Genomic DNA, 25,343 nt, shown 5'->3' with positions numbered 1-25,343 from the left:
TCAGGCTAGTAATTTGGTAAGCCAAATTCAAGAAGTTAGAGGTGTAGTTTATACAAATTTGCACATTTATTTAATGTGTTTAAAAATTTTACATAGCCCCTGTCATTACATACTGATAATGCCCTGCATGATGGCTAACTCTGATTTTTGTATGTCTCAATTTTATGCTTGCTATTCTCTAAAACGCTCCAGCAGGACTTTTTGACGGGTTAGTTGGTACATGATCTTGATTCTTATAGCGCTGACGAAACACCGCAGGAAGAAAGACACAAAAGGACAGAAGCGCATCCTTGCGCTTCTGTCCTTTTGTGTCTTTCTTCCTGTGGTGTTTCGTCAGCGCTATAAGAATCAAAATTCTCTAAAACAGGACAATATTGTTGAGTCATACTCTGGAATTTGATGCTAGGGTGAGATGAACTGAAATAAGCAATGAATGACTGGAAAAATTGTCTACAGCAAATATAAAGGCTCCTTAAAGGCAGCTAGAAGTTTACCTGAAACACAACAAGCTCCTGGACGGTTTGCTTGATTCTTCAGTCATTACTTCAGCACAAGCATTCACAGATTTTTTGCATTGCCGCTTTGTCTGATGTGGAAGTTCTATTCTTTATTTCATTTTCTAGGTTTTGTGCTTGGTTCCTTGGGCATCCTTTTCATATTTAAAGGGCTCCTGAAATGCTACCTGTGGTAATATTCTAATGCAAAAAATCCATAGAGGTGACCCTTATACAAGTATATGAGTCAAATCCAAACACTTAGCATGCAGCGTGTAACATACAAATAATTTTTAAAAAGTGCTCCTGGCTAGCGCTCGCGACCGACTGGAGCGACATATCCCCGCATGCAAACCTCCCATGTGATGTCATATAGACTTGCTGGGCGCGCCTGCTCATTTGACGCTCCCAAGTTAAGTAGGCGGGACGTGATGGGGGGTCGTCGCGACTTGTATACTTCATTTTTTCTTTCGCGCTGGCATGGACTGAGTTGAGAGGGGGAGCATCATTTTTGATCGCCGATATCTTCAATACTAATAAAGGTAGCTTGAAACATTTTTGCATTGCGGTAACGAATATGGGATACCTATTGCATGTGCACGATTTCTAGTTTTCTTAAATACTTTTTATGGGCCCTTTAACATGCCCTTCTCCATTTCTTTTATTTTATCTTTTAATTTTTCTTTCTTTTACATTTTGTTGTGATAATTTTTTTTTTTTTTTTTAGACAAACGCTGCAACCCCAGTTCCTACCCTGTGTAAAGATGGTCAGGAGTCAGTACTCACACACTCAAGTTGGTTTACATTTAGAATACTATTCACAACCATATGTTCCCCAGATGTAGGAAATTTCCCGGATTGGAATATTCATGGAATCCCTTCATCAAGTGGAGGCATATCCTTACAGCAGCAAAGTTTGAACTCAGATCCCCACTTTATCTCATTTCCCACAGCATTTGGTGCAAACTTAAGAACAAATCCACATTTACCAATAAAAAAGAATGCTTAATTATGACAATATAGGGCAAGATCTTTTTCACTTCCACAACTACCTCATGGCATGTCTTGGTTATTTGTTTTTTATTGTGAGAGATTAGTTGGTTTCTGTAGTTTCCTTACAAGAGAGCAGGAAAATACTTGCCACTGCACTGCAAGGCCAAGTATTACTGTGCCCTCATGAAATAAAGGGTGTGCCTGACACCCCTGACAGAAAAGTGTCATTGCGATGATTTGTATGCCTTTCATCAATCCACATCTTGGGACGCTTCATTTACATAATCACCATCTTCATGCAGTGCTTTACGGTACTTTTAAAACTTATAACTAAAGAAAATTAGACAGTGAAGCATGGAACTGTACCAGTATGTTTCCATACTGCTGCATAATTTATGTGGTGGCAGGCAGATTTTAGAACGCAGTTCTCTCATGAAAAAGTGTTGTAAAGACTGAAAGACATTTTGCATTACAAGCAAGGTTCTGTAAGCCAACTGCATGAAGAAATTCAAGCTAGCCCCCTTTTGCCAGTCGCAGTGCAAGACACGTTTTTGCGCTAGCAGGTAGGCTGAAGCACCTTGAGAGAGCGGAGAGGAACTAAATATGAACCTTCGTCCAAGAAGCTCCTTCGCGCCGGACAGCCACCGGACAGCTGCGCCGGGTACGAGACGGATGTGCGCATCTGAGGCGGCTCGGAGAGTGCTTGCGGTGGCGGCGGGTCGCACAGGACGTGGCTGGCCAGATCCGATCGCGAACGGACGTGGTGCGCTTTTCTGCCGCCGCGGCCCCGCGCAGCAGTCATGTTTCCCGTACTGCCTACAGTTCTCGTAAGAGGGGAAGACTGGTCGCCGCCACGCTCAGCTTCGTCGGTGTTGCTCCAACGCCGCTTCAACTGCGGACAGTGCGCACGGTTCTCCAGTGCCCCTGCCGCTGCCATACCTGCAGTTCACAGCGATGCACCAGATTTCGATCCTTCTTACGTGTGCTCATGCACAATGTGCACGCATAGAGTCGATCGCGCAGGAGGTGCAGGGTGCACTTGGTCCGCACGAAAATATTTTCATTCAACAGCATTGCCACGCTTGTTCATCACCTTCGGGCAGTCGGCACGACAGCGACACTGCGCCCGACCAGCTCTAAAGGCACACGATTCTCAGCCGTGGCAGGTAACACCGACAGTCGTGGCCGTCCAGAACCCGGGTGTTCACAAACTGGTTGATCTGCACTGGTACGAGGTATGTGTAGAATCAGCGTTGACAGTTTCATAATGCAGCGGCGACTGCTACACTGGAATTCACTTGCTTCACACATCCAGAAACATTCACTCCAAATTACAGAATGTCATTAAAGACGTTGTCATGAGTCAGGCAGGATAACGACACACGAAATCACCTGCGCGCGATAACTTGCATTGCACCTATGTTCGTACGCCCACCGAGCCACTCTCATCTCAGGCCACTCATACAAACTCGTAAGTACAAACTGGCAACAATGCTGAAAATCCACCATCATCATCATAAGATATTTGCAACATCAAAAACTCTTTCTAACCTTCTTGTAAGTTTCACAAAACTGTAAAATCGTAAACTGTCTCTTCCCGGCCTTCCCAAAGCAGTTCCAGTGGTTCCAGTTTCACAGCTTCACTGGCTTCACTAAGAAGGCCGGATGAGGGCTTTAAGCTTTATGGTTCCCGCAGTTGAGAAATTACTCTTGAAAAAAATTGGTCCCCTGATCGAAATATAGAGTCCAATAAAATATTTCCCCTGCCCATCCATAATTAATTTTGACCGTTTAGCTTTTTTTTAATATATTTTTTTTTACTTCTATGCTCTTTTTTTATTCCCGGCGGTTGGTTGCACAAACTAGCGGCGTTGTAGGTAGCTGCAATAGGGCTGGGCCATGTCTACCATGGCTTTAATTAAAGCTGTAGTCTGTAGTCATGCTTCTTATTAAACCTTTGAACAGAGGCCAACTTTTAACTTGTGGTGCTGTAGCCCCATTCTAGTGCACTGTAACCAACTGCCTAGTTTGAAAGATTAAAGCATTAAAGTCTAGAAAATCTATGCCTCTTCCAAAAAGAAGCATTTGTGCCACTGCCAGCCACTGTTTCCCTAATAAAGATCAAAGGAGAGATTGTAGTAGTTTAGTTTATCGTATACGTGCTTGAAAAAGAAAAAATGCAAGTAGAATGTCGCAGTATGGTAGTACAATTGACCTTGGTAGTACTGCCGTACTGCCTGCGCTGCTGTAGCCATACTGTAGCGTAATTTCGGCCATCGATACTTCCATGGGAGTTTTTCCTTCCTCCATGGATACTTCTTCAGGCCTTCAGGCTTCAGCCGATGCTTCAGCCTGCTTGTTTTCATCGCGAAATAGTCCGTGTTAGGTTCTACTGCATCAGACAATTCTCGTAAGGACACAATAATTTCGTAAGTTAAATTTGATATAACTGTAATGACAACAGTGATTATGCTGTAAAACGTTATTCTGTCGCTGAGCAAGAAATTTCTTTTTCTTTTTTTTTTTTTTTTAAACCTGCGCATTGCTACATTGCGTGCTCGAAGGGTGAAAAGGCGGTGCGATTGCGCTCGAGTGCGCGTCGCGGTTCGGGATTTCGTTAGTCCTAGCAGCCAACTGTATTTCTTGTTGAATGCTGCGCTGACGGCGGAGAACGGCGGTGCGGTTGGTAAAGGCTTCACATGAATCCTTTGACGTAGGTACAATTTGTCTGCCGAATTACGCTACTCTTGCGAACACTTTAGACGGAACGCCATTAGGTGTTCGGGGCGCGGTTCCATCGAATTGAGATAGAGCATTTAATCGATCGTTCTTGTGTTGGGTACTGCACCTTAGAGCACAGAGCGTTGGTTGCAAGTTGGTTTTCTTTTGTTGACCATTCTGGTACGCGGACTCATTTTTCTCCCACAGCAACGTCAAGAATATCACCAAACTCAATGAGACCGAACTAAAACTCGGAGTTACTGAAAAAACATCTTGGCATAAGAAGTATAAAGACAGCGCTTGGATCTTCATCGGTGGCCTGGACTATCAGCTAACAGAAGGCGACGTGATCTGCGTGTTTTCACAGTAAGTTTACATGTAACAAATGATTTGTTTTGCTGCGAAGTATAAACAATGCGCTGAAACGCTCTTGAGTTACGAATAAAACGTTTCTGTATTATATGCTACATAAAGCGCATTATATTTGAGGTGAAGCCATACGGAAGGTATGGCTTGAATTAATTATTACCTCTGGCGACTCTCGTGATTCATCTTCTTAATAAAAAGCGATTTGTGTTGGCCGAAGCCCCTTGAAGCCATCTAAGTAGAAATAATTACGTCGAGGTAAACGCTGTTTACGGCAGTATTCATGTGTACACTTCAGTACTGATCCCAAGTCATAGATCCACCTTAAACATATGCATTCACCGTGATCTTTAAGAATTACGCTAAATTACTCGAATTCTGATTTCTCCGTTTGCGACATCTGTGAAATTTAACTACCACAATTTTTTCATCATATAGGTACGGAGAGATTGCAAACATCAACTTGATCCGGGACAAAAAGACAGGGAAGTCAAAAGGGTACTGCTTTCTCTGCTACGAAGACCAGCGTAGTACTGTTCTAGCAGTGGACAATCTTAACGGCATTTCGGTAAGTGCTCAGTCTTTGCCACACAACCAGTTTCACCTGTGTGGGGATGCAGGTTTTGTTAATATCAACACCTCTAGTTGTCACATGTCCAGGAACAGCAAGCATATTAATGCATTAGGCTCATATATTTGAAATCTATGCTGCTGGTACAGCTTCTTGTTGGGTCTTGTGCCATTGGTGGTTATCTACCAGAGCTGCACCCTGATCTTTGGCCGTTTGCTCTTGTTTGCTCCTGTCTGTACGCCTATGTTGTAAGTGCTGTACTGCTCTAGCCCGATACAGGTGGCACATGTACACATTTCATGTTTTTAGGTGCTTTTATGGAATGCCTTGTGGCATTTTGTTTAGTTCATTTTACACTATCTTATGCTATTGTAAGAAGTGTGGGACACAAACTTGCCTTACTAATGTGCACACTGTTCTTGCTTAGCATGACAAAGACTGCATTTTCTGAACTTAATTTCATCATTTAATTTACAGTAAAACGGCATTCGAAGGGTGAATAGAAAGATTTCTAAATGTATTTAGCTCTCGCTTAATTTCTATGCTCATGTGTGTGCAATGTGTAAAATTATTCGCTTACCGGGTCCGGTTAGCATTTGTTGTTGCAAAATAGACGGAACATTAGGGCTTTCCTCGTTCAGGGGCATGTTTTTAGAGGTGCTAGCTTCTTTTCATTGTTCCTATTGTAAGCACTGGTCAAGTACATGGACTGAACGGTATCCTTCATCTGGGACAGGCGGAGCAAATGTCTGTAGGCAGTTCCACCTCACTACAGTGAGGGCTCTCGCTTTGGCTTGACTTGCTTTCTCTTGGTGTCTCGAATCCTCGTGCGACTTCCTTTGTTCTGCAAAGCCCTTGTGGAGTGTGTACTCAGCAGGTGAGCCCGGCCAGGGTGCTTCTACTCCGGTGAGTTTGGGGTGGTATTGCTTTGCGGCATGGCGGCAGTGATTTCTGTGGCCAGTCGTGGCCCTTTGTGGGATGCTGCATCTGGGCCAGTGTGAAGTGGCTGCGGGAATGGGGATGGGTCTTTGATGCCGCCACTTTTGGCACTGCCCCTTTCCAGAGTCGCAAAAGAGCGACATGCACAGGGGTTGATTGAGCCGGCCTGCCGCCGCTCGCCGCCTTCTGCGACGCTCTTTAAAGAGGGCGATGGACGGGCGGGTGGCTGCGCTCGCTTGGCCGCCACCGGGAGGCCCCCTCGCCGGCACGGGACGCGAGCCCGTCTGGAGCGGCAGCCGCACTGCTGGCTGCACCGTGAGCTGCAGAGGCTTCGCCCCCAGTGTGTTTGGGGCAGGGCCCGTTTTGAGGGTGGGCCCGTCCCGTCCCCAACGCGGGTGGTGGCCCCGCCAGCGAGGGAGCTGGGACACCTCGTTCGGCAGCCTGTCTGGAGCAGCTGTTGGCTGTACCATGGGCGCCACAATGGCTTCTCTCCTCCCCCGCGCACTCGGGGACGGGCCCGCCCTGTCCCCCTCCCCGCCCACGGGGGCTCCGGCTGCCCTCGCGCTGGGAGGACGACTAGGCGCTGCGCTACCACCGAACACCTGAAGCAGTCGGCACCGGCACGACGGTGCGAGCTCTCCTCCTCAGTGGCTATCGTGTCACTTTGAAGATACCATGGCCTGGTCATTGCTGCGCCTCGCACTGCCCTGCTCCAACAGCACCAAGAGGGGGGGATTTGCAAACTGGTGTGCAGGAATTTTTTTTTTTTTATCCAATGTGCAAGGCACACTGGCACCGGGAGGCTGCAGAAGCTGTGTGGCTTGTCTTCAATTATGACTCGTGCTTTTGTATGCTGAGCAAAGCTACATCTATTATAAATCTGCAAGTTTAATTTGATGTAACTTGGTGCACAGTCATGTAGATTTGGAAGATGTGCTAACCACTGGTTCTGAAGAGTGTTTATATTTTTTATGAGAACCAGTGTAATCCACAAGCACATTCCGGTATGGTTCAGAAGCCACATGCTCAGTGCCAGTGTGTCGAGTGTAGTTGAATTTGCAGAGAAGTAAGTGACCGACTGTAGTGGGTACGTCTCTTCTGCTACTTCCTTTCGAAACTGGTAAATGGGAGTTCCCCTCTTACACTTGCTGCAGATTGTTTGCTAACTGGCTGGTTCAAGTTTGACAGTTTGAATTTGGTGAATTTGCTTTTGTCGATGTTCAGACAGAACTACATTTTGTGCAGCAAGACAATGCTGTTCAACATGGGTATGCATACTTTGCACATGGTGGGGCAAGTTGAAAACAAGGCCAGCTTGAGTAATGCTCAGAAAAGCTTCACATTTTTTTCTATGGGTGGATGGATAATGTGCAAAATGGCCCCCCATTTTACTTGGTGGCTGGGTGACTACTTTGAGCACTGAGCCATATTTTGCCAAGTTTTCAGTATTTGGTGTGACATAAGTTTTTAGCTGGCTAGTTATGTCAATTACTTAAAGCTTACAAACTCTGGGCCTTGCTTTTAACATCTGTTCCTGTGCATTTAAGCTATATCACGCCTGGGAGGAACATTTCAGATAAAGGCAGGAAATGGCGGGGCGTGTGCTCAAGGGAAGGGGGATGCCCTGACTTGTGCCTGGCATCCTCCCTCCTGGTTTCTAGCTGTGCAAGCGCACCATTCGTGTGGACCACGTGGAGAACTACAAGCCACCCAAGGACTCTGAGGACCTCGACGCGCTGATGGCAAAGCTGCACCGGGAAGGCTGTGGCCCTGAGACGATAGCACGAGATGAGCGCAAATCCGAGGACGACTCTGAGGACGAGATTGGGGCTGAGGATGGCCTACAGAAGGGGCCACCCCCGGCAGACAGTCGCGGGGATGACCCTGAGTACACCAAGCGTCTCAAGAAGGGTGAGCAGACCCTTCCCTAGAACATGGAAACCTGTGTCTGGGCTTGTGGTTGCTGCTTTTGGTTGGCAAGAGGCACAGACCTCATAAAGGCCCCCCCCCTCTCCCCCCCTCGTTAGGAACTATAAGATGGGACTCAATTTTAGATGGGAGAGCAAGGCAGCTCACAAAAATCGCTCTTTTAGCTAATTGTAATGTCTGTTCTGCTGTACCGTACTTGCAGAAGAGTACAAATCAGGGTCCACAGTTGCATTGCATTTGCCTTTTTGAAACTCTTGCTGAACAGCATGCACACCAACATCCTTTGGTTGCCTTTTTTTTTTTTTTTTTTGTATGTTTGGGCACTTTTTTTTGTGCCTCTCCGAGCATACGGGAATGATCTGGACTGTAAGATAAGAGCAAAATAGTATTGAACTAGCAGGATAAGTTTGAAAAAAAGCTACTTTTTTTTTTTTTTTTAGACGTTGGTCTATATGGAGTGCGGCTTTGAAGAGAGTTGTACTTGAGACAGTATATCTTGTTCATTTGAAACTGTGCTAATAGCAAAAACTGCAGCTGTTTATTAAATTGTTGAGGGAATGATGGTCATAAGATGCTTGTCAAAAAGGAGCATTACCCATGCTCATAAGTGTAAGCATGCAGCACATGCCTCATTGGTCAAACAGCAAAAGACAGTAAGTGGTTGGCATTTTTGCTAGTGCTTAGAGCTGACTCAGTGCAGGCTTTATTAAAGCTGCAGTGGGTTTTAGTTTTGTGCATGGACATTCCATGGAGCACTTGCCTGTAGGTAGTTATCGCATGGACCTCTTATGAAACACATAGTGCTTGTTCATTTTGCGGGTGTTAGTCACCCTTTTGTAGCACATTGAGAGATTATGGAAGGGTGCACCATGTGTTATGTAATTGTATTTAGAAGCAGCTGGGCAATACCTCTGATTGTTTTTATTTGATTTGATGCAGGCTTAATCATGATCTCTCTCTCTCCATTTTCTGCAGTTTTCAAATATCTTCCTCAGATGGAAGCTTTATATATATATATATATATATATATATATATATATATATATATATATATATATATATATACACACACACACACACACACACACACACACACACACACAGTCAAACCCCGGTTATATCGAACTCACGGAATATCCCCTTGAAAATTCTATGTAAAAGTATAGGAAAGCCGCGTCATATATCGAACTCAATTTCACCGGTCGTTCGATATATCGAACTCCGCACCATGCACGGGAAAGTGTGCCTTCCCCAAAGACGATCGCATCACCCTTGGCCGTTTGCCGCCTGACGTTTTCAAGCCACGCGCGAAAGGAATGAGAGGGGACAGTTCCGCGACGGCTGGTCTGGGAAGCGCCGCGCCCATTCCCCAAAGGCGCGCGCATCTGCAGTTATCGGTTCCCGCGCGCCAACATGACGTTTGCAAGCCATGTGCGTGGGTGCGCCCATTCTTTTGCCGAGCTATCTCTCTCCTTCAGCACGCGCTACGCATGCGCCAAGCCAGCTCAGCCCGCTTTCAGACAGACGTCAGACGCTTTTTCTAGCGTGGGTTTCGAACCCTCTGCGCGTGGCGGCTGACGTGGCGATGGCGCCTGCGAACATTAAAAAGCGGCAGCTCTTCTTCTTCTTTTTTTTTTTTTTTTTTTTTTTTTTTTTCTTTTCTTTTTGCGAGTCATCCTTTCGGGTACGATATGGCGGCTGCGGACAGGAAGCAGGTTTTCTTTTTTTCTTTTTTTTTTTTTCGCTGGAGTTGTTTATCTTTGCATGTATGAATCAACAAAAGCACACGGTCAGCTGCTGCGATCATGACGCCCGCTCTAAGCGCGGAGTCAAAAATCGAACCAGGCTTGTGCAATCAAGCCATCACGGGCACTCTGCCAAGTTCGCTCCCCTCCACTGCAGGAGCTATCAAAAGATAAACGCGCCTGACATTATCACTGCGCAGCATCTTGGCATGCAGCCAAGAAATGAGCCGTGGATGAGAGTGCCGCGCGCCATCGCACCATCGACACGCAAGTGAAAACGCTGGCGATTTCTGCTGCGGCGACACAGAAACCTTGTTTTGAGCTGCCGTGGTGGCTTGAGCGGCGAGAGGGACGCAGTTCCAAGAAGTTTGAAATTTTTCGCTCTGTCGCTGCCGCTCGTCACTGCGATCGCTTGCACGTGAGCGAGCTGGCCTTAACACCCTTTTTTTTTTTTTTTTCAGATTCTCGGGTGCAAAAGTGGAGGGTGGGTTCATTATGCGAGTGGGTTGATTACGCGACAAATACTGTATCGTTTTTTCGCATCGTAAGTGCCGTCACAAGCCGATTTCTGTATATCGAATTATCGATATATCGAACTATTCGCGATCCCCTTCGATTTCGATATATCCGGGTTCGATTGTATATAGACTGCAAATGTCATGACTAGCATGTCCTAAATTATTCAATTCTGTTTGCAAAAATATTTCCAGCCTGGAATTCTTTGTTAGACAATCACAACGCAGTGCACCTCAAAGAAATAGAAGCCTCTGTGGTGTTACCATAGCCCACTTATCTGCATAATGGATGTGCGCAGACTTATTCCCTCTCTGGACTTTGCCCCAATACCATTGAAAAGTTGGCTTCTGAGTCTGGTAGGAAAGGTTGCTTTATCTATGATGAAGAGATTAAAAAAAATCACACTATTTTGAACATATAGTGAGGTGGATTTTGAAGCACTAAGTGATGTTCCCAGGGCATTTAGTTGAGTCTTCATTCTCAGTCCGCATAATTGAATACCATATTTACTCATGATGAACGCACCCCCACCTTTTGCAGCCAGTCTCTCTCTCTGTCTCTCTCTTCTTTTTTTTTTTTTTTGTCCCACATAATAATCGCACCCTCAACTTTGATGCCTTGCAGTTCTGCGAATGATTCACTCGATCTGGCTGATGTCATGGGAAAAGGAGCAGCAGCCGCACGTCGCCTTCTCAACCTAGCACTTTTTTTTTTTTTTTCTTTTTATTCTGACCTTTTCCATGGTCACTTCCCGCTAATACAAAAATTTTTGGAGCTGGCCAATGGGCTGGTGGTGGGGCGCGCAGACAGCCAATCGAAACAATGTTAGACGGTAGCCAAGTTGGCCATGTTCTAGCCCTACATTTTTCCAGCAGACATTACCGCCCTGCGACAGCGCTGCAGGTTGCTCGTCTCTTCTTTGCCTGTATTGCGTTTTACAACCGCAATGTCAGCTGGTTTTAAGTTACAGGCTGTGGAGTATGCAGTTGAGCATGGGAATCGTGCTGCCAGTAGGCATAGATGAAGGTAGGAATAGATGAAGCCCGCATGTGATACTGGTGAAAGCAACTGTACAGATGCGCGCTGCAAATCTGGAGCGGCATGCCTTTAGGGGACCGCAGATCGGAAAGTTTCCTGCTGTGGAATAAGAGTTCCTAGAATATGTCCGGGACCTGTGAAAGGAAGGCTGTGTTGTTTCGCATGAAATGACTAGAATGAACACGTGAGCTACAGCCAGGTAGCACGGCATTGCGACCACTGCTTTCAAAGCAAGTAATAGGTGGACGACATGCTTCATGCTGCACAACATACTGTGCTTGAAAAGGTGCCTCCGACTGCCTCCTTGCTACGAAGAAAAGGTAGTGGACTTCCACAAGTTTCTGATAGGTCTGCGGCTAGACAGATGATTTATTCTCTCTCAAGTAGGGACTGCTGACCAGACACCCATCTTCGATATGTCGATGAGCAGGGTGGTCAGTGAAAGAGAAGCGTGCAGCATACTTTTCAAAACAGCTGGCGCTGAGAAGCAGCGCTTCACAGTAAAGCTGGCATTTACGGCAGACGGTATGAAGTTGCTACCCTATGTCATTTTTAAAAGGAAAACTGTGCTGAAGGCCAATTTCCCAGCCTACATACGCGTACGAACCCAGGAGAAAGGATGGATGCCGGCCGACCAAATAGCTAATTGGGTCCGGACTGCTTTGGACGGTGACCTGGTGCTTGGCTTCTATCTCCCCTCGTGCTTGACAGCTTTCACGGCCAACTGGGAGGCACCGTACGCCGGGAACTAAAGGAGCTACGCACCAATGTGCCATCATTCCGGGTGGACTCAGTTCGGTGGTGCCACCCGTTAATATTTGTGTAAATGGCCATTCAAAGACAGTGTGCGCCGTCTGTACACAGGCTGGATGGCCCAGGGAGTGCACACTTTGACGTCGACCAGCAAAATTAAAAGGCTTTCTGTTGAGCTCTATGCAAATGTACTGGATGGCAGCGAGGATGGCCAGTTGTGGTGACGCGATGTGGAAGTGGCCAGCGACCTGGAAGACAGGTCTAGCTATTCAGATAAAGAGTGAAATGAAATTTAAAATATGGTCTGCATATAGTGTATGCATGATTTATTGTGAAAAGTAGGTTATCTAACACTTTTCTTTTTTTGCATTACCACAGTTTTTGCTCATCCCGAAAGTTTTCATACAGTTTACCTCGCAAAATAAACACACCCCTCAAACCTGCTTCGATTTTTTGGAAAAATGGGGGAGGGGGGTTTATTATGTGAGTAAATACGGTATTTTTCACTGCTGAAAGTTAGGAGACCACTTGCATTGCTGCTATACAGCTCAGCATCAGCTTTGAAGTTGGAAGCAAAAAAAAAAAAAAAGACCATTGCTGTCACAAATTATATTCCAGAGTTGTTGCACCAACCAGTATAAGGCCAACACAACGGAGGCAATATCTTATTTGCTAAAGTCTGGGGCATGATATGTGGAGAAAGCTTATTTGGCTGCACTTCAGTGTTGTCATCGGCTGCTTGACCTCGTGTGCTGCGCAAGTCCAGTGCTGCTGCTACTGCAGCCCCCCCCCCCCCCCCCCCCCCCCCTCCTCCTCCTCCCTCTTTCTCTACTTGAGAATCGGGTGCTCAAGGGTGACCTTGCCCTGAGGCAACAAAACTGTGAACTGCAGTTTTGGCTACAGCTCGCAAGAAAAAAATGCAATTTAAAAACAAAATGAAATTTTAAGAAATAGTGCGTAGTCCTTTGACCTTTTGATAGTTTGATGGTTTCAAAATAGCCAGATTTTTTGCTGACGAATAAACAGGAAAGACAAAATTAAGGGCAGTATTTTTATTGCAGCTTTCTTTAGAAGTGTAATAAATGGCAGTGGCGGTTTAGATATAGCTGAGCACAGGTTTTATGTGCAAAAGCTTGCATTGCTTTTGCACTTATGTTTATTTAGTCCTATTAGGTTTAAGTAAGCATAATCAAGCTTAATTTTCTAAGAAAAGTAGTAGTGAAGCAGTAATGGCCTGTGTGTGCTCAGACCGCCGCAAGCTACTCTAAAGTGACCGTATCAGCCTTTATGCTTAGCTAGGTCTGTTAGGCTTAACTGAACCTAACATGCTGAGTTAGGCTTTAATATTAATAATTGTTTCAAGAGGAGGAAAAGGCACAGTATCTACCACACTTGTTTCTTTGGACACATGAACCGGCCGTAAGGAAGGGAAGGAAGGAGGGAGTGAAAGTGGGAAAAGGAGCCGTAGTGGAGGGCTACAGAGTAATTTTGACCACCTGGGGATCTTTTACGTGCACTGACATCGCACGGTACACGGGCGCCTCTTATTTTCCCCTGTATCGGAACGCAGCCAGCGGAGGTCGGGTTCGAACCCGGGTACTCCAGCACAGTAATCGGGCATCTTAACCACTGCGCCACCGTGGCAGGTTTAAAAGGTGTAATTGCACTGTTCTGTGTTCATACACATTTAGACTTCATTTCCTAACCTGTGTGAGGGACCTAATTAGCTTTCACCTTGTTCATGGTCATGGTAGTAATGGCCACTCATAGCAAGTTAGTATAGCCATTTACAAGGCGTTACATATTTATCTGTCCAAGTTGTGAAAAATTCTCCTGTGCAAAGTTCTGGACTATTCAGGCTCAAGCGTCAACTTTTTAAGGTAACATGTTATAGTCTATGCTTTCGATATACTAATTTAATGCCTTAACTAGCCTGCATTTTCCGAAATTGCTAAAAACTGCAGTAGTCTGGTACGGAACTTTCGTTATGGTGGGCAGATCAGCTGATTCGGCAGGCTGTGTCATCTGATGAACTGTGAGGCCCGCCACACCCTATCCAGGATATTGGTTGCCTTGAGTTCATCAGATGGTGGAGCCTGTTGAATCGGCTGATCTGCTCACTGCAACGAAAAATTTCGCCGCAGGCAACAGCAGTTTATCGCTGGTTCCGGAAAATACAGGCTGGTTCAAGAGTTAACACTAATGTCCGCGCCTATTCATATCGATAACCCGCTATCGATGGTTTCATGATTAGAATTTTCGCGCTTTTGAAGCGTTCCTTGACAAGTGGTGTCATCCAGCGGGAAACAGAAGAACCCTTCTTTCAATTTCACTTTGGTTTTATTTTTTCCGCCGTGCCGCGCCCATGCAGCTGGTGTCCAGAGTCGGGTGTTGACGTCGCGCGCTGCTGCTGCTATCGGAAATTGACTCATCTGAGAGCTCATTTTTGGATGCGAACAGCAGCAGTAATGATTCTGAAGATGACTTCAGCTCTTCAGATTACAACACCGAGAGCGAAACTGTGCCAAACCGCTCCAGAAAGCCATGCCACAAAAAGTTTTGCTTCCGCCCCTGCAAAGTTCCCCTTTTGCTTCGCACTGATCGAAAGAGATCAGTGTTCTTAAGGTCACAACTGTTACCTGCAGGGTATCAACGTCTTTCGGGTGAGATTACTTGCCACCGCCAGCGCACAGAGTCGTGTTTTCCACTCGAAGACGGTCAGGGGTCGACCTCGATTACTGTTTTCTTTCCTAACTCGGCAAATACTGTACACAGAAAGCTAGAATTTGCTGCAATGTTGCATTGTACCTTGTTTTTAAAAAAAACGTATATGTAGAAATTTTTGTTTCTTTGTGTGAAAGAACTACAATGTTTTCGTGCGTTTTCATTTTTTTTACTGCAATTTTATTATTTTTTATTTTCATCACTTGTGCAATAAACATGTTAATTGTGACTAGACCATTGTGAAGAGAAATTTTCCTACAATTTGATACCATACACTCCTGTACCAGGCATGTATTGCTCTAAAAAAAAAGTTAATGACGCCACCCAAAAACCACTACTTTTTCCGCAGACAGGAAAGTGTTAAAATACATTATCGAAAAGTAGACCATAACAGGCTACTTTACGTCTGCATTTGAGCTCGGTTAGTTCAGTAGTTGGCACAGGACAATTTTTCACGCCTAAGACAGATAAATTCAGAATGCCCTGTATAGTAAAGCTAGGTTTTGTTGTTGCCATAGCAAGACTCAGCTAAGCAAACAGAAACCTTTGAACCACAGAAGGTTGCCACATTAAAGTGAAAGGCAGTAATTCAGTCATCAAAAATAAATCTCTGCTGAAAAGAAAAAAAAAACGAAAGTTGTGTTCTGTAATATAAACACCGAAAAAAAATCAGCCAATTTTCAAAAATAAACTGAAAACCCCAACCCTTATTGTAACCCTGTTGGTCTGTGGTGATGGGGGAGCGGAAAGCGTTTGTTCTAAACTGGTTATTTACCTCTACTTTATATGAGGGGTCCTGGAATTCCTTTCAGTTCCCTTTAGTGTGAAGACATGTCACCGGTCTTTGTAAAACCATCCCATGTGGCTCACATAGGCCAGGTGTGCTAATGGTGACTCAGTGGACCCGTTATCGACAACTGTGATGCTGTCACCTACTCTGAACCTCCCGTACATTTAGCAAGTGCTTGTTGATATAGTATACACATTCACATCGCCATTTATGAAACTCATTGAGCGTGAGCAGATAAGATCAGTATCGAAGCAAACAAGAGTATGGATTAGCAATAACTTGCCCCAACAAAAATGTAGATCAGCAGCAGCTGTGAAGGACGTGCTGTCCAAGAACCCATCCTTCGGGTAATTCGCAACCATGTTTGCTAGATTCTCAAATTGAAATCTGAGGAACAAAGTTCACCTTTCTAGCTTCTACCGGAAAACCTGCTTCTGTTGTCAAATTCATCTGTCAAGGCGATAAAATTACCCCCTGTTGCTGTGAGCACAAAAGGGGGGGGGGGGGGGGGGGAAGAAACCTTAGGCATGCTGGCAGAATTAAAGCATTCCCAGTAAGTTTTACTCTCATTTTCAGCCTTCCCTTGCGAATCAGTTGAATGTCGCTTTGCTGGTGTCTGAAATTAGTCATCCGACTCTCAGAAAAGTATTTATTTCGAGTGGAGAAGTCAATGAATCAAAAAAAATGTGCTGCTTTTCTTACCCAGAGACATATCACTGCTTACAGGGAGCACAGTTTCTTGATAGATTAGCTAAGAACAACATTATGTTAATGTAACTAACTGTGATTTACTTTTGAAGTTTTCTCTGCCACCACCGTGTCTTGGTAGCCAAATTTACAGTATTTGCACAACAGTGGCACTTTTCCCTTGAAAACAGCCTGCCACTGTACTGCGCTCAATGCAGCCGAATGGGAGAGTGGAACCCAGCAATGCCGGCAGAGAGAGCAATGTCTATTCTGAATGAGGGGCTGGCGATCGAGGCACTCTAGCACAAATGAACTAATAGGGGGGAGACACAAAATGTTGCGGAGTATAGTTTTTGCTTTGGAATTGTGCGCATTACATTAGTAAACATTAATCATCACGTGGAGTCCACCAGCACTCAATAAATGTTTTGTAGCTGAAATCTTTTTATTCTGTAGTGGAATGTGATGTGATTTTGAATTCAAATTGTTCAAAAAAAAAAGGTCCGAGTTCTCTTATGTGTACAGCAATGTTTATCCGGTCGTTCCAGCTCCTATAGGAGGCGTGGCGCCAGCACGGCATGGCGGCTAAGTCGGTGATAGCTCCGCTGCCATATAGCGCACGTTTTGACAAGCAGCAGTATGTCATTCATAAATACGAAGTTATCTATGAGTTTGACTACACTAGTTTCAAGATAAGCGTTCATTGACACGAGTGCGCATGGATTCGCTAACTCAGAAGTGAAAACTCTATCAGTATTGCCGGATGTACTAAACATGCCGCATTAAAGGGCAACAAACTCTAAGTGGCAGTTTTTCAGATATTCACATTTTATTTTATGGCACATGCTCAATACCGAGCATATAACAGCTTGTTTGTCTTTAGCATATATCATGAGGCAGACTGAGGCAAATGTATGCTACTGTTCAAAATAGTAGCGAAACAGCCATTTGAGCTTAATGAAACAGCTGAAATTAACACTCGAGGCGTGTTCTTTGCACTACCGGAAGAAAAGCGCATGATCAAGTAGATACAAGACATCTGTAAAGAAATGATTGCGTTTGTTCAGATCCATTGCTCACGCCGTCCGAAAAATTAAAATACAACTAAAAAGTTAGCGCATTTCAAATATATCGCTCCCATTCACCCTGTCGAAAAATGAAAATACATCTGAAGAATGTGTGCATTTCATATCGTTATGTCGACGCGGTGTGGCCAGGGAGTGACTTATAAATCTATCCTTCATTTCTTTTTTTTTTTTAATTAAACTCGTGGTGATGAATCAGAATAAGCTAAAGCTGAACGACAGCCATAACGAACAGCTGCATGCGGAGAAATATAGGCAGGTAATAAGAGAAAGGGCTCCCTCTTTGGCACGTCCACCTTAAAAGATATCACCATACGTTTCATATCAGCTTTGTGTTTAAACACTGCAGCACTTTCGTGCAGCTGCGATGGCATGATATTAAGCCCAAATTTAATGCGATTCGCAAGCATAAATGCACTGACAACGCAGCTTTTTTCCACAACAAAATACATCGCTCAGAATCCGCATAGGTCAAGTCAAAACGTCGTACAAACCGGCCCAGTGAACCGAAACGCTGCTTTTTACACATTTGCTCCGTGGCAAGAACAACATATTTGCTTTGTCAAACAGTTTATTGATTTACACATCTCCGAATTGCAAAAATATTCGTTTTCTGCTCGCATCTTCACGCTCCAAACCAATGTGGTCGCCCGCACCGCGAAGGTCTACCGCTGGCTCGCTGCTTCAAAAACAGAGCTTGCGGTGCCGCCACCATCGCTGAAACGACTGAATAAACTGCAGCAGCAACGTCAAAGGGACACGTCTATGATGCACTTGCTCATTTTGCACTAGTCGACTTGTACTGCCAACAATGCCACAATTTTAAGTTAACAGGAGTGTTGGCTTTATTGATGAGAGGGAATTTTGCTACACTGGAAAAAGCCTGCTGTGTGCGTCTGATAGATGGGGCTCGGATTTGAAATCTCTGCTGGTTGAACACTGCTGCTGCTGCTTTTGCAGATCTGTTGTTCGTGGTACTGGACAGTTTCTCTCTAACTCATTCCAGACGAGCATGCATTGCCTACACCACTTCATTTCATGACAGTGTTGACAAGTGGCATGTCAGTCCAGCTTCATCTACAAGAACGATAGCAAAAGGAAAAAAAAAAAGTGCAAAATATCATGTCGGCGAGGAAAGGACTGCAGAGGGAAAGATCACAGTGCAATGCTGAGTGCCAGTCGTGCATTGGTCATGCAGGTAGCAAAATTGTGCGTGCGGAGTTCATTCAGTCAGCGGTTCTGTGTTGCTCTATGGTTGTAAGAGCACTGGCCTTATTTTTGTCATTAGTATGAAAAAAATAACATGAACTAATGTCCTGCCTGTCTGTATGTGTTCTGACTTTTTTGTGTTTTCAAAAAGCACTAGGCAGTATGAACTGTAACGACCATTTCCAACTATCACAGGTTTCCGCTTTAATAAGCATGGTTTCATGGCTAACAGTATGATGATGCCATCGGTTTTGGTAAGCATTGTGGCTCTTGTGATCGGCACGAAAAGTGGTTTTGGTTTTGTTCATGTTCTCTACTTGGCAAGGATACTTGCAATTTTTTGTCATCTGCTGAATGCGAAGACGTGACAGCACTGAGTAGTGCTTGAGGTACACCTCAACGAAAGAAATTGAGCATTTCATTTGTGATTTTCTTAGCCCCCTTTTCAAACAGCTAAAATGTTTGTAGTGTCCTCGAAAGCTAATCCACATTGTTTCATTGGTCTCATGATGGTTAGTGGGTGCTGTTCAACGCAGAGATAAAGAGTAGAAAACACAGGACTGGCGCCTTTTTCACTGCAGATTTGTTAGGGAAAAAAACGAAGCTTATTAAGAACGAAAAACCTGGAGCAAGAAGAAAAAGAAAACAAAGCGGAGATCAAAACCTGCGAAGATAGTCAATTTCCCTCTTTGATAATGAGAGCGAAGGCTTGCTGATTCATTGGTCTCTCCTTTTATAATCGTCATCAGCCTGACTATGCCCACTGCATGGCAAAAGCCTTTCCTCCTCTCTCCTATTAACCCTATCCTGTGCCAGTAGTGGCCACATATCCCAGCAAACTTCCTAACCTCAACCCCTTCTGTGTTTGCCTTCCCTTTGAATTAGCTCTATTACATTAAGTGATCATTGGTTACCTATCCGCAATACATTTATTGCCGACTTCAGCTACGATGTCATTTACATGCATTTGTTTCTTTGCTCCTATCAATTCACAACAACTTTAGAAGCTTCATATACCTTTGCAGACACCACCAGCGAGACACCTTTAGAGAAGAATCAACATTGGAAACAGAGCGGCATTAAAATTAGTAGTGATTTGAAATGGTTTGGGTTAGTTTGTAGGGTTTAACGTGTCTAAGCGACTCTGGTTATGAGAGACGCCATAGCGGAGAGCTCCAGAAATTTCAGCCATCTGTGGTTCTTTAACATGAACTAACAATGCACCGCACATGGATGCCTAGCTTTTCGCCTCCACCTGAAAGTGCTGCTGAGACCAGAATGTTGACTGAAATTGAAGCATTATTAGTCGCGAAGGCGTTGCAGGCAGGCAGCGCGACGAATGGGTCCAACCCAGTCACACTCGAGGAGCAAGGCGCTGGACAATGCCCAGACCATCCATCCTCTTTCACATGTAAAGAGGTGGTAATCAAACATATCAAAAGTCCTGTCTGCTTGTTTCTTTGTATAATGTGAGAGTGGCATCTGGGAGCAAGACCTTTCTGTTGGAAAACAAGCCTTGCAGAAAGCTACTTATCGCAGGTAGTCTATTGTGGTAGGAACCGGGCACAGTGAGGTATATCTCTCAGGCGGTTAAGAGAAACCCAAAGCTCTCTGCTAGTTCCCAGTATATTAAGCATCACATGTTGTACTTAGCACAATATATTTTATATTTTACATATATATGCTGTTTCATACAGAGGCAATTGAGCAAATTCTGCAACAAGCAATTAAGTCTAGTGGTGCATTTTCAATTTGTAAAAATCGCATTGCACTGCCAGGTCTACCAGAAACAGGTTACTGTGCTGCAGCGTCAGAAATCATGAGCATTTTCTCATGGCTGTTTCTCACATGCATTGTACCTTATGCGAATAAATCCAGTAAATTATTTTGCAGTATTAGGATTTTGCCTAGTTTGCCACCTTCACGTTGTGTAGAATTCCTTATCTCTTTTCATGCAAATACTTAGTAATATATTTATCTGTGCTGCTTGTTTTGGCACTTCAGTTAATTGATTCTGTGTGAAAACTCTCAAAAGCGTCTTTTTTTTTTTTTTTTTCTAGGAAAAAGTTATAGTATTTACTGCATTTCTTGCTGTACAGCACTTTACCTTGACTGAACTCTCGCAAGTCAAAGTTGCATGGTCCAAGTGCTGGAAATCTCGCTATTACTGGTGACTGCATGCACTACTGGATTAGTCTACGCTTCGCTGTGCCGCCAGGAAAAGGAAAGAAGTGCTACCATTAGGTGGCACTACGTGTTCATAAAAAGCAAGTGACAGATTGCTTTATAGTGCAGCACAGCACACATGATGTAAACGTAGATGGGTCTGTTTTTATTTGGTATGTGCTGTGTGTTGTGCTGTGAAGTAGGTCTTAAATTGCTAGCAAGAAAGAGCCAGGAATTAAAAGGCATCCATGTGCTGCGTGATGTCAGGGCATGTTAACGAACCCCAGGCAGTTGAAATTTCCAGTTCTTCACTACGGCATCTCTCATAGCCCAAGTCGCTTTGGGACGTTGAACCCTTCAGACCAACCAAACCAGCTTCTAATATGGAGGAATGGCTTGACAGCACACAGAAAAATGGTGCAAATTGCAAAGCAAGAATCAGGCTTCAGTGCTCCACAAAGTGTCCGTAGTCGAAACGTGCAGTTTCTACTGTCAGATATGTTAGGAGCTAAATACGTTTTTTTAGACCTAGTGATTTTGTTCGTAAAAATTATCAATTAAAAAAATGAATGGTGGAAAACAGCATGAAAGCACTAGCTAGTGCCATTTTAAACTGGCTTGGAAGGCTCCTTTGCACCCGCCGCTGCACTTGCTTGCTCCTTGCGTTATTTAAAATGAAAAACTTTTTGCCTAATTTGTCCACCATAATAGCCCCTTAACTGCCGCCTAATTATTGAAGGTTGGGGCTGACATGGTTTTCAAAGGAACAAGCATGTATTTTTAGGTGTAAGAGGTCTTGAACAATACATGCAAAGAATGAGAAAGTACTAACGGGGGCAAGAGACAATTGCAAGTGCGTCCCAGTCCACGCCGAGATGCATATGGGTACCATCTGACAAACACCCAGTTAAATGAAAAGCAAAGCTAACTTCTGCCACTTTCGCCTTGGATGAGAGGCTAGGGCATGCACGAGATGCTCGAGAAAGGTCCTCTGTTGTTGGCAGTGATGTCATGGTCTTCAGAGTGGAATGGTACTTTGTCTTGCCTTGTAATAGGAAAAGGGGAGGAGGTGGCTTGGATCAAATGGCTCTGTACTAGTGACATTCATTGTAGTCTCACTGGGCATAGTTCCAATTGCAGAGGCATTTACCAGTTGTTGATTTTAATCAAGGTGCTTCCAAATGGGCTGGTGCATAGGCTGCATGCCTTTTTAACAATGCAGCAGCTGTGTTGCTCTGTGCCTCTAATAAGGCAAGTTGTCTTATATGATTGACTGTGGGCCCTCTCTTGTGCACTTGCAGAAAAAAAGAAATTGAAGAAGGAGAGGAAGAAGAAAAAACGCCTCAAGAGAGAGAAACGCAAACTCAAGCGTATGGCTGCAAAGACAGGCAGCAACAGCAGTAGCCACAACCAGCCAGGATCTGGCGGTGGAGGTGCCCAGTCGTCCGAATCTGCAAGCTCTGCTGATTCAGGCAGCGCTTCTGACAACAGCCCCGTGCGGCCACAGTCACCGCCACCTCAGCAAGGTGGTGGTGATGGCCTGCCGCCTGCAAATGGCTTGCCACGCCCTCCAATCACTGGAATCCAAAGTCGACTTGTTAAACTTGCCATGGCCGATTATCCCCTAAGCCCTGTGCGACCTCGGTCACCCAGCCCTTCAGACCGGAAGAGGCGTACACCTCCTGCCGGGTACAGATCTCCATCCTTCCAGCGGTGAGTGAGTGATAATGCATTATGCAGCCTTCATGGCCAGCATTGTGCCACTTAGGATTGGTTATGCCTTTGTGTTCTTGATATGTTATGTCTATGTGTTCTTGAAATGGCAACCAAAGGCTTGTGAATTCTTTTTTATACAGACACTTTCATTTATATCCCTACTCTATTTGTCCTTGTGCCTTAACACAATACAGTTGCCTTTCTGACATGCAGGGAGCATCTTCAGTCTTATTTTTAAAATGCTGGGAAGTAGAAAGCAGGATCTGTCAGTGAGCTCTTAAGCTCTTTCAGGATTGCATCAGGACACTTGATGACACTGATAGAAACACTACCAATAGTAATGACTGCTTGACAGAAAGCAGTATTTCAAGTAGCAGTGATAGAGTGTTTGAAGCCAGTTCTATGAAGCAGGGCTTGTATTGTTCTATGCGTATCTCTTTCAAAGGCTTGCAGAAGGGCAGCTCAAACAGCTAGAATGGCAGCATATAAAAAATGTAAAAAGTGCATGCTGTATCATGCTTCAGACTCTGCCCTTTCACAAAAGTATGTGCAAACTCCGCGCTCCTGGATGAGATTTTGCACACCTGTAGGGTGAGGAAGTGAGGGTGATGTGATGCTTTCCCTGCACACACTGCTCGTGGGGTATGTCCTGATTTGTCAGGCATAGATATCGCCAGTCTCTGCAAGAAATCACATTCCTTATATTTAGTTAACCATTTCCTGTGCAGGAGGTCCCCATCGCCGCGGCAGGCTCGTCCGCGAAGCCCGCGTAGAACGCTAAGCTCGCCGCGGCGACGATCACCGAGTCCCCGCAAACGCTCGCCAAGGCGGTCACGGAGCCCACGTCGCCGCTCACCCAGCCCAAGACGCCGGTCACCGAGTCCAAGGCGCCGCTCGCCCAGCCCGAGGCGTCGGTCACCGAGCTCGAGACGCCGCTCGCCCAGCAGCCCGAGGCGTCGGTCACCAAGCCCGAGGCGTCGGTCACCAAGCCCGAGGCGTCGGTCACCAAGCCCGAGGCGTCGGTCACCAAGCCCGCGACGACGGTCACCGAGCCCGAGGCGCCGCTCATCCAGTTCGCGACGCCGGTCACCCAGCCCGAACTGTCGATCCCCTAGCCCAAGGCGCCGCACACCCAGCCCGAGACGCCCTTCTCCAAGCCCAAGGCGTCGATCCCCGAGTCCCAAACGACATTCACCCAGTCCGCGGAGGCAGTCGCCCGGCAGACAGTCGGCGAGTCCGGTGCAGCGTTCAGCGAGCCCACGCCAGCAGACACTCTCGCCGTCGCCGCCACCACGTCACACTTCTGCGAGTCCGGCAAACCAGCGCTTGGCAAGTCCGCGGCCGCGCTCTCCGAGCCCGGTGCGGAGCTCTTCCAGCCCTCGGCGCCGTTCGCCCAGCTCCCCTCTGCGGCGCAGCCCGAGTCCTCGCCGGCGTTCTCCGAGCCCACGACGGCGCTCCCCAAGCCCACGACGGCGCTCCCCAAGCCCACGACGGCGCTCCCCAAGCCCACGACGGCGCTCCCCGAGCCCACGACGGCGCTCCCCGAGCCCACGACGGCGCTCCCCGAGCCCAAGGCGGCGCTCCCCGAGCCCAAGGCGGCGCTCCCCGAGCCCAAGACGGCGCTCCCCGAGTCCACGACGGCGCTCCCCGAGTCCACGCCGCCGGTCACCGAGTCCACCACGACGTCGCTCTCCCACTCCGCGCAGACGATCGCCTAGCCCCGTGCGCCGCCGTTCGCGAAGTCCGCGCAGAAAGTCCCGGAGCCCACGGCGTCGGTCTCGTAGCCCGCGTCGTCGCGTCAGCCGCAGCCCTCGCAACCGGCGATCACGGAGCCCTCGCGGCCGACGCTCCCGTAGCCCGAGGCGTCGCGTGTCGCGCAGTCCGGTACGCATCAAGAGGAGCCGCTCGCGACGCCGGTCGCGCTCACCGCGTCGCCGTAGTCCCCGTCGCTCGCGTAGCCGCTCGCGCCGTGCCTCGTCGCGCAGGAGATCTCGCTCGGGCAGCAGGCACCGCGGTCGCAGGTCACACAGTCGGGACCGGCACCACCGTTGATGACCAGTCTTTCCGTACACATACCATCTCTGTCTTTGCCACCCCTTTTACATGTGTTCCCCGTAATAAAGCTCCGCCTTGCGTGCGACCCATTGTCACAGTAAAGATGTGTGCACTGTCTTCATTGATGCTTGGCTGCGCGATAGTGCGCGCTGGATTCCACTTCACTGTTTGGGACATCCACTGAAGGGGAATTTTGCGAGGCCGCTAGCGTTCGGCTATGCTCCATTTGGGTGTCGAATATGGCCAAGTGTAATCTTTATTTCATTTTGCACGCCGCGGTGGCGCAGTCGTTGGGGCGCTCAGCTGCTGTATCCAAGGGTGCGGAATGCGGCCGCCTTTCGATGGACGCGAAAAGTAAGGCGCCCGTGTGCTGCGTGATGTCAGTGCACGTTAAAGGGTTTATGACACTATTTTGGAATATAAACTGTTTACTCATCTTATTCCTGATTTGCTAAGCAACTAAACTTCAGTTACAGCTCCATCAGAGGTGCAGACATTTTCAAATTGTTTTCTTCGTGAATAGCTGATCTGGCGGCCGGTGATGACAGGTCGACGCCGCGTCTTTCGATCCCTAGGAAATAGCGCCGTATGTAGGAAGTATTCAGATGCATGCTGATGCCCGAGTACGAAAGACGCACGAGCTCGCCCGCTCCTACTCCGTACAAATTGTGCACTAAAACACATCTCGAAAGCAATGGAAAGTAACACAAAAATGAAGTGCATAGGGAACCGTCCGACAGCACTTTTATATAAGCAGCGAGTACCATGCGACGGCTACTTCCGCCATGCTCGGTACCCTGTCCCGTGTTAGCAGCATCGTTTGGACCATAGAGTTAATACAAAGAC

General features: G+C 46.4%; 2 protein-coding genes across 5 annotated transcripts in view; one reads left to right on the top strand and one right to left on the bottom strand.

Annotated features, from left to right (window-relative positions):
• Positions 1–3,126, bottom strand: part of Rubicon (run domain Beclin-1-interacting and cysteine-rich domain-containing protein rubicon) — a 34,455-nt gene extending 31,329 nt beyond the window's left edge. For both annotated transcript variants that reach the window (XM_084593620.1, XM_084593621.1), the window contains exon 1: positions 2,097–3,126. In XM_084593620.1, the coding sequence (XP_084449746.1) occupies positions 2,097–2,424 (328 nt within the window). In that variant the 5' untranslated portion in view covers positions 2,425–3,126. The remainder of the gene's footprint in view (positions 1–2,096) is intronic.
• A 921-nt stretch (positions 3,127–4,047) lies between these two features.
• On the top strand, positions 4,048–24,599 carry LOC146198220 (uncharacterized). 3 transcript variants are annotated; one of them, XM_084593616.1, is made up of 6 exons: positions 4,048–4,200; positions 4,416–4,574; positions 5,013–5,142; positions 7,746–7,995; positions 22,028–22,439; positions 23,171–24,599. In XM_084593616.1, exons 1-6 carry the CDS (start codon positions 4,187–4,189, stop codon positions 24,492–24,494), a joined length of 2,289 nt encoding a protein of 762 aa, XP_084449742.1. In that variant the 5' UTR covers positions 4,048–4,186; the 3' UTR covers positions 24,495–24,599. The 3 variants fall into 3 exon arrangements, with proteins under 3 accessions (XP_084449742.1, XP_084449745.1, XP_084449744.1); XM_084593619.1 differs by lacking the exons at positions 4,048–4,200; positions 4,416–4,574 and adding an exon at positions 6,209–6,712; XM_084593618.1 differs by lacking the exons at positions 4,048–4,200; positions 4,416–4,574 and adding an exon at positions 6,209–6,830.
• Positions 24,600–25,343: the final 744 nt, after the last annotated feature.

This window comes from Amblyomma maculatum, chromosome 2 (genome assembly GCF_055883805.1).
Source record: "Amblyomma maculatum isolate TAMU_Amacu chromosome 2, ASM5588380v1, whole genome shotgun sequence".
NCBI classification, from domain to species: Eukaryota; Metazoa; Arthropoda; class Arachnida; order Ixodida; family Ixodidae; genus Amblyomma; species Amblyomma maculatum.
This window is presented reverse-complemented; position numbering and strand designations above follow the sequence as displayed.

Excerpts from the sequence above, each read along its gene's own strand:
- LOC146198220 (XM_084593616.1), top strand. Across the intron at positions 5,143-7,745 it reads ACAATCTTAACGGCATTTCG|CTGTGCAAGCGCACCATTCG; the intron begins GTAAGTGCTCAG and ends CCTGGTTTCTAG. Across the intron at positions 7,996-22,027 it reads CACCAAGCGTCTCAAGAAGG|AAAAAAAGAAATTGAAGAAG; the intron begins GTGAGCAGACCC and ends GTGCACTTGCAG.